General features: G+C 41.3%; 1 protein-coding gene across 2 annotated transcripts in view; it reads left to right on the top strand.

The window, feature by feature from the left end:
• c4h8orf34 (chromosome 4 C8orf34 homolog) overlaps positions 1–9438 on the top strand; it is a 347530-nt gene that overhangs the window by 134103 nt on the left and 203989 nt on the right. For both annotated transcript variants that reach the window (XM_043689235.1, XM_043689236.1), the window contains exon 2: positions 8806–8944. In XM_043689235.1, the coding sequence (XP_043545170.1) occupies positions 8806–8944 (139 nt within the window). The remainder of the gene's footprint in view (positions 1–8805; positions 8945–9438) is intronic.

The raw sequence follows: 9438 nt of genomic DNA, 5'->3' as shown, positions 1-9438 counted from the left end.
TTATGGCAGATATAATCTGCAGTAACCCTTAAACTCTCTTTAAACTCCCACATCTGACAAGAAGTACATATCACTGCAAAGGCCATTTTTGCTCCTTCACAATCTACAGACCCAGAAAATAACACCATCTTATTCCTCTACAAATACTGCCCCAGGTTAAATTAATAGCTATGGCTTATGTTTTAAGTTTAATCAAGAGACTTATCTCCAAAAACATATAATCAAAAAAGAATCCACTATACTAAATACTGCAGCCTTTCTCTAGGACAGACTTAAAACAACAATTAGCTTGCTGATTGAGAGTAAACTGATAGAGCCGTAATTGGCCGTGTTGGATTTGTTGTGCTTTTCATTTGCAGAAATACTTGTGCAACATTCCACTTGTCAGGTCGAAACCAATGTTGTAACTGTACTGGAACAGCTTGGTTATGGGTGCAGTAAGCTCTGGAGTACACATTTTCACAAATATTGCTTGAACATTGTCACGGTGCACAGCCTTTGCAGTACCCAGTCCAATCAATCATTTCTTGATCTCACATGGAGTGAATCAAATTGGCTGAAGCCTGGTATCTGTGATGCTGGGGGCCACTGGAGGAGGCTGAGATGCATTTGCATTTGCATTTCTGGCTGAAGATTGCTACGAAAGCTTCAGCCTTAGTTTTTGCGCTGATGTGCTGGGCTCCCCCATCAATGGTTCCTGATGAAGGGCTTTTGCCCAAAACATCGATTTTCCTGCTCCTCAGATGCTGCCTGACCTGCTGTGCTTTTCCAGCACCACCCTCATCTCGCCTCCCCATCACTGTGGAGAGATATCTTTATGGAGCCTTTTCCTCCATAACTTCCTCTCTAAGAATGTTCAAATATTGGGAACAAGGGCTCATTTTCTGCCTGATGCTGAGCAGTAGCTTCGTCTCTGGCAGCTCTCTAACCACTGGAGACTTTGGATTCCTCTGCTCTAAAGACTGTGCCATTTTATTATTGTGCTTTTTTAAAAGAAAAATTTGTGGACTGAAATGAGAGAGAACTATTTTAAAATCAGGATTGCTGCATATTTTGGAAAGCAAGTCAGCTGACACTCATGGCAAACACCATGTGAACAAGGAGTCATTAAAGTACAGCACTTCAGTTCAGCTTGTGTATAGGTGCAGCTGGGTGATTGGTCCGTGGATGAGTGACGAATTATCAAGAATTTAACAACAACTGTGTCATTGGCTCTTGGACAACTTGTTAGGAACAAGATCAGGAGAAGTAGGTTGATCTCCACTAGAGAACTGTCTCTCATTCTCTGCCTTTGAGCCAAATTAGACTTGAAAACCCAGTTCATATTTCTAGTTGTTGTAAGCTCAGACTTTTCATTGAGAAAGCATAGACCTTTATAAGCAAACCTGTCACATTGTGACTCTTGCAAATCAGTGGAAGCACCCACATAAAGTGATTGAGAAGCAATGTTCGAACTAGCTTTAGAACATGGATCATTTCAACAGTTCATGAATTGAACTGCCTGCTACCTTCCCTTTGCCCATAACCTATTTTTTTCCCTCGGGGAAAGTGAGGACTGCAGATGCTGGCGATCACAGTCGAAAAATGTGGTGCTGAAAAAGCACAGCAGGCCAGGCAGCATCCGAGGAGCAGGAGAGTTGACGTTTCGGGCATAAGACCTTCATCAAGAATGTGTGTCCCAATGTAGGGCTTCTGCATGAAACGCTGACTCTCCTGCTCCTCAGATACTGCCTGACTTTCTATGCTTTTCCAGCGCCCACTTTTCAATGCATATTTTTCTCTGTCTGTTTCTCTGTGTTTGTGTGTGTGTGCATAAAGAAGGAGATTATGAGAGCAGTGGAGTCTTAATTTGTAGTGTTACATGGCAACGGTTTATAACTGTTTATCTGTCACTAGAGTACAGTAAACTTTATAACCAGCGCTCTTGGTAAACAGGCAAAATATTATATACCACAAATACCACAAAGTTTATTGTAATAGTCTGTCCAATTATTCTAGTTTTTTTAATTTATTGACCTCAATGTGAATATAGTTGTACAATTGAATGGCTACACGAAATATCTATAGTTGATTCAATTTCAAGTCAATTTCTTCTCAAATATCACAATCTACCATGCTATCTGAGGAGTCAAGTGAGAGTGAGAATGAAAGGGCTCTCTGCTGTTTTATTTTGGGCAAAGCTGCATTGTTATTGAAGTGATTTATGCTGTAAATAAAATATAATAGTAATGTATATACCCCCTGCACGATATTTCTATAACTTAGTGTGTGTTTTTAATTAAATATGTCAACTTCTTGATTATTCAGAATCTTTGAATCGCACATTCCTGATCTCCATTGCTACGACATGGTGGTGAACTCTTCTGCTAATTAAACCAAACATCCAGAAAAGCTCACCTTGCCTCATAATCTGTTAAAGTATGATTGACAGAGAACTCCTAGACTCCACTATTTGAATAAAAAATATCAATTTATTCTTTAATTCTAAAAGTGAACATTAAACAACTACTATTCACAACTCTAAGGCCTCCTTTCTCTTAACTGCATATTACCTGCCTCCAACTCTATAACAATATGCTGTACCAATAAAACTCTTATAAAATTACATCAACTTAATTTCAAAACTATATAGCCACTATCATCTTCGGTGTCTGTCTTCTTCCAGCTGAAGATCTCCTAGGTTGTCATCTTTCTTTTTACTGCGAATATGTTTCATATGAAAAGGTATCTTTCATAGAGAGTGTTTCCTAATTTCTTGAATCGGTGTTGATGGCAGTTGCTTTGTCTTGAATTTTCAAAATGCCTGCGTTTTTATATCCTCAACATTGGATCATCTCATTGGTTTGATGTTGGCAAAACAATAAATTCAAGCTCAATTTGGTTTTAGTATCCTGGGGTATAATTTAAACAGGATAAATTTGAATTGCCAAAACAGCAAAAAACTCAGGTATCAATTTCACAGCCAAATGCTACATGTTTTCAATTTTGCAGTACACTGTGTTATTACATGGGGTAAACCCCTCTGCTAATTTAAACCAGCAATGCAGAAAAGGTTCACCCCATGCTGTATTCTGTTAAAGTTCAAGAGGCAAAGAACTACCCCAAAAGTCAGTATTTAAAATAAAACTTAACAACTTTATTCCTAAAGTCTAACAGAGAATATTAACAAACAGCTATTTACAACTCCTTTCTCTTAAACCTATCTTTTACCTCCCACTCTACAATACTAGTCCAATAAAAAATCCTGTTTAAGATTTACAAAAAATAACATGTTTCAAAACCAGTCAGCTTTGCTGAGTTTCCTCTGTAGATTTTTCTCTGTAGATTCTCTCCAGGTTGGTTTCTATGTTCTGCGGTGTAGACTCCCCACAGAGAGATACCTCTCAGAGAGTTCTTGAGCTAGCAGCCTACATGTGTTGGTTTTTTGGCAGTTCAATAATGTCTAGTGTTATACCCCAAAACATCAGATTATTTAATTGGTTTTAGTATTATCAAAATACTAAATTCAAATTTGATTGGACTTTGGTATGTTGGCATAATCTAAACTAGCCGAATTTGATTTTTTTTTGTCTCATGGCAACCCAGCTACTCTATTTGTGTCAACCATGTGTTACATTGTTAACTTGCTCAGAAAGCTTTGAGCTGTGTCAGGTAGTTATGCTAGCTTTTCAACACTCGTAAAGGTACAGTACCTCTATACCTTCATAACACTCTGAGACTGCTAGCTAGTCATCTGAGAGGTGCTTGTAAACTCTCAGTTCTGAACAGCATTCAGTCGCTCTTAAAGATACAGCACACATCTTCAACTTCATAACACCATAGGAATATAAAATGTTTACTGTACTTGGAGCAAATAGTAATACTTGAGTACAGAAACATGGTCCATGCTTTCCATCAACTGAGAGTGAAAATCTGGGAATGGTGACACTTCGGGTGCAATGCCTCAGTGAGGAAGGACCCTCCTTTGACCAACCGAGGAGATGTATCAGTGACATCTTCAGCAGAGCATGCTCCTGAGTTGAAGCTGGGCTGAGTAACCACGTAGGTGAGTGGAGTTTGTGGAGGGTCTTGCTGGTAAATCCTCTGAGGACTCTGTGATTCCCTCCTCAGAGATGGAGCTGAGGGGCTCTGGTGCTAGTTACTGTGGCATTTCCCTGTGGTATTGGGGGGAGCACAGGGCTATATAAGGGAAGAAGGGAATTTAATTCTGGAAGATATGTTTAAGGTTGTACAGTTTAAAATTGATTTAACCCTGGTGGTAACAGCAGGACAGTGCAGTACTGCACAATGGAGCTGATTGGATGGGTTGACCCTAGAGGGGCTCCATCTTGCATTTCTCTAGCCTGATCAAGAATTCCCTCCTCTAGGAGAGTGAGAGGTCTGATGCCTACCTGCCCTCACCCCCCACTTCCCCCAAAATCCCCATCTACCTCCGACCTCCTGGCCTGCTTAGGGACCAGTGTTCTTGCGGTGAGACAAAAGGAGGAATTGAGTATGATGGAGGCAGATGAACAAGTGGTGGTTAGTGAGCAAGAGAAGTGCTGAGAGTTTCCCCAGTGTCTGGGTGGTACGTGCAGGAAAGGATCGTAGTTTGGGAGGCTGAGGTGGGTGAGAGCCCTGAAGTGAACGTAATGTATGCAATAGTGAGAGCTGAGTCCTGGTTAGTGAGTACAGACCCTGTGAGTGTGGGAGAATGTGCCAGTTATTGTTTGGGCTCCCCCCACTAAGGCAACACTGGTCAAGGTTACAATCTGTGTGGATTTTTTCAGGTGAAACATGGTTTATCGAGGGTGTGCCATATAAAAGTTTTCAAGCTTGGTGTGCAAGAGACAAGTTCAGGGTTTACAGACAATGCAGCACTCAGGAGAATTGGAAGCTTTGAGGACGGTTTGTAGAACTTCAAAAAGACATTGAAACATTGGTAAAGTTGGTGCATAGTTGGTGGGTGAAGTTCAATACAGAAAGGTGTGAATTGATGCACTTTGGTAGAAAGAACATGAAGAGTCAAGACAAATTACTTGGTACTGCAGGGTGTATAGGAGCAGCAAGGCCTCGGTGTGTATAGATGTAAGTCGGGAAAGGTGACAGGACACATAGAGCTGTTAATCATGCACACAGTATGCTCAGTTTCTTACACAGGGGTGTTGAGTACAAGAGACTGCAGATTATGATGAACTTGCATAAGGTACTGACTGAACTCAATATTGTGTCCAGTTCTGTGCGCCACACAATAGGAAGAGTGTAAATGCACTGGAGAAAATGCAAAAGAGATTTACTATGATGGAACCAGCAACGTGACACATCAGTTCTGAGGATTGTTTGGAGATGTTGGGTTCTTGGAGATGAGAAGGTTAAGAGGAAATTTGATAGAAGTTTTCAGAATCGTTATGGATGTGGACAGAGGCGATAGGGAGAAATTATCCCCACTTGTAGAAGGATTGAAAACAGGAGAGCACAGGTTTAAATTGTTTGGCAAAAGAAGCAAATATGAGGTGAACAGAAGATTTGTTCTTGCAGAGACTAGTTCGAGTATGGAATGTAAATGTGGTTTAGTAAAGGCATTTAAGAGGATATGGGATGATTATTTAAATAGAAGCAGAGTGCAGGCTGACAGACAAACCGCAGGAGATTGGCATGAAGTTACAATGGTTGGAGAGTCAGTGCAGACAGGATAGGTTCAATGGCCTCTTTCTGTAGTGTAACAGTTTTGTGACGTGGCCAAAAATGCTGTGTGGGGAGGCATGGCAGGTACAGCTGACAGCCTGTCTGCAGTCTCACGCAGGGAGTCCCCGATGATCCTGCCTATTGACAGCTCCCACACTATCATCTCAGTGGATTCCTGATAGACTCCTGAATGTTTGAGCAGCTGACTTGGACTGAGTGTTCTCCTAGTCGCAATGCTGCGATTGGAAAGCTTCTAGCTTTCTGACTGACCGGCAACTCTTCTAGAAGTGGAATCCTTGGCCTTAAAGGCATTTACATGGATTTATAAAAGGGAAATCATGTTTGATGAATTTGGTAGCGTTCTTTGAGGATATAACAAGCAGAGTTGGTAAAGGAAACCACCAGATGGAGAGTTTTTCAGAAGGTATTTGCTAAGGTGCCACAAAAAAGATTATTACGCAAGGAGCTGATAGTATTGTGGTAATGTATAAGCATGGATGAAGGATTGAGTAACACACACAAGACAGAGAATTAGGATTAATGGGATTTCTTCAGGTCAGACTGATATAATGACTAGACTTCCACAAGGATCATTCAATCATACAGCATGGAAACAGACCCTTCGGTCCAACCAGTCCATGTCGAACATAATCCCAAACTCAACTGGTCCCACCTGCCTGCTCCTGGCCCATATCCCTCTGAACTTTTCCTATTCATGTACTTATCCAAATGTCTTTTAAATATTGTAACAGTACCCACATCCACCACTTCCTCAGGATGTTCATTCCATATGCGGACCACCCCATGTGCAAAAAACTAGCTCCTCATATCTTTTTTAATTCTCTTTTCTCTCATCTTAAAAACATGCTCCCAATCTTGAAATCCCCCATCTTCGGGAAAAGACAACTACCATTAACTCTATGTATACCCCTCCGTATTTTAGAAACTTCTATATAGCAGCTTGTCAATGTCCTACACTCCAGTGAAAGAAATCCCAGCCTATCCAAACTTCCTTTATAAAGCAAACCTTCCATTCCCAGCAACATTCTGGCAAATCACTTTGGAACCCTCTCCAGCTTAATAAAATCCTTCCTATAACTGGGTGACCAGAACTGGATACAGTATTCCAGAAGAGGCCGCACCAATGTCCAGTACAACCTCAACATGGCTTCCCAACTCCTATACTCAAAGGTCTGAGTAATGAAGGCAACCATGCCAAACGACTTTTTAACCACCCTGTCTATATGTGACGCAAACTTAAAGAAGAATTATGCACCTGAACCCCTGCGTCCCTCTGTTCTACAACACTACCAAGGCCCGACCATTAACTGCTTAAGCCCTACCCTTGTTTGTCATATCAAAATGCAATATCAGTCCTAGGGTCTCAATTATTTACTATCTACTTTGATGATTCAGAAGAAGGGGCAGACTGTCATAGGTCCAAATTTACCAATGTTATAGAAAGGCGCAGCAGGTCAGGCAGCATCCAGGGAACAGGAGAATCGACATTTCGCTTTTCCAGCAACACATTTTCAGCTCTGATCTCCAGCATCTGCAGACCTCACTTTCTCCTCAATGTTATAGAAATCCATGAGAGGGCATGTTGTGTTGAGTATATAAGTAATCTATAAGGGGTGTTGAAAGGTTGCATATGGGGGCAAAAGCTTAACAGATGCAGGTTAATCTAGCAAAGTGAGACATCGTGCACTTTGGTGGGAAGAATCAATAGCAGACTGTGATGAAATGGAGAAAGACTCAATAAAACGTTGCTGTGGAGAGGGATTTATGTGTTCTTATATGTCTAACATTAGCACGAATTAAGAAGGCCAATGGAATTTTGAACTTAATGACAGAGGGCTTGGGGATGGTAAGTCTTGTTAAAGCTGTACAGGGTACTGGTGAGTCCACATCTGTATTATATTGTATAATTTTGGTCCCTGTATTTAAGAAGGTATGTACTGGCATTGAAGCATTCAAACAAGATTAGCTAGTCTGATTGCTCGGATGAAGGTATTGACTTATCAAGATTGGCTAAACGGGGTTAGGCTTGAATTCATTAAGAGTTTAGAAGAATGAAGGGTGATGTTATTGAACATAAGATGCTGAGGGGACTTGACAGTGTAGATGTTGTGAAGGTGTTAGCCACTCAGAGACACAGATACACCATAACGGGACATACATTTGAGACCCAGATGAAAAGGAATTTCTTCTCCCAGAGGATAGTGAAAGTCTGGAATATTCTATCCCAGAGAGTTGTGGAGGCTATATCAGTTAAGGTATTTAAGGAGAAGGAGAGAAGGTTTTGAAATATCGGGGCGTTGAAGAGTATGAGGAGCTGACCTGAAAGAGGAGTTGAGGCCTTGGGCAGATCAGCCATGATCTTATAGAATGGTGAGGCAACGGAAGGGCTGAATGGCCTACTCCTGCTCCTATTTTTAATGTTCTGCGATTCTTCTGTTCATGAAGATTCAATTGCAGGCAGTTAACTGGCTTCATCACGTGAATTCCTGTGGCTTTTCTGAAACTAGTTGTGGTGGGTTTGTCTCTAAGACAAGAGGCCCACCACCACAGTCATCAAATTCGGTGCATTGAGCACCCCAAGATGCAGTTCTGTAATACCATTAAAGTCTGGTAAATGTAGTCTTAGAATAATCAATTATACAGCATTGCAACAAAGAAGCCATTTCATTTTAGTGTCTAAGTTATGGATTAGACCTCAGCTGGTGACACTGGGAGAGTAGGTGCTTCTGAGATGGCTTGGAACATTACAAATATTTGTGCTATACTTTCTTCCTCTTCTCTCAGAAAGGAACAATTAATATGTCAGCTGTATATAAACCTGATCAGTGCTCTTACTGAAACTTTAAATTATGATTCCAATTAATCTGCTGTTTACCTACTTAATCTCAACTGGAATCTTCATCTCTTGTGTTTGTTGCAATTGTATAACCTCAGTATGGGCTAAGGTAAATAATGTTCCTGCTTTCTTGCAATTGTGCAAGTATATTTTATTGGTCAGCATTGCTACTGGGTTTATTAAACAATAGAAACATCTTTCATGTTCAGCACTGACTAAGGTGTACATAGATGGTACTAAGTACCAAATATTTCAAAAGTCATTTTTCTTTTTTTTTAATTCAGGAAATGATGACAAAGCTGATAACAGAGACACCAGACCAGCCAATTCCGTTTTTAATAAGTCACTTACAAAATAAACAGGGAAGTTGCAGTCAGCTTTCAAGAACACTTTCAGGCTCAGCTGCTCTGTGGGCTGAAACAGGTAATGGCAGGAACTGTTTTCTACACAGCTTTTCAAACGTGTTGAGTCTTAATTTTAGTCACTCTTGAAAGCTTTTCTTTGCTGAAGAGTAATGTTTAGTTCACGTGTAACAGGCCGACTAACTTATGATTTCAGTGTGAAGTTATAGGCTGGCACAGTGGCTCAGTGATTAGCACTGCTGCCTCACAGCACCAGGGACCTGGGTTTGCTTCCAGCCTTAGGTGACTGTCTGCATATTCTCCCTGTGTCTGCATGTTTTTTCCTCTGGGGCTCCAGTTTCCTGCCACAGTCACAGAGATGTGCTGGTTAGGGCTACCTGGACTACACCTCCTCCCGCCCTGCCCCCTGTAAAAACGCCATCCCATTCTCCCAATTCCTTCGACTCCGCCGCATCTGCTCCCAGGAGGACCAGTTCCAAAAACGCACAACCCAGATGGCCTCCTTCCTCAAGGACCGCAATTTCCCCCCCGACGTGGTCAACGATGCCCTCCACC

This window comes from Chiloscyllium plagiosum, chromosome 4 (assembly GCF_004010195.1).
Source record: "Chiloscyllium plagiosum isolate BGI_BamShark_2017 chromosome 4, ASM401019v2, whole genome shotgun sequence".
Classification (NCBI taxonomy): Eukaryota; Metazoa; Chordata; class Chondrichthyes; order Orectolobiformes; family Hemiscylliidae; genus Chiloscyllium; species Chiloscyllium plagiosum.
Note: the sequence above shows the minus strand (reverse complement) of the source record. Positions and strands in the feature narration are given on the sequence as shown.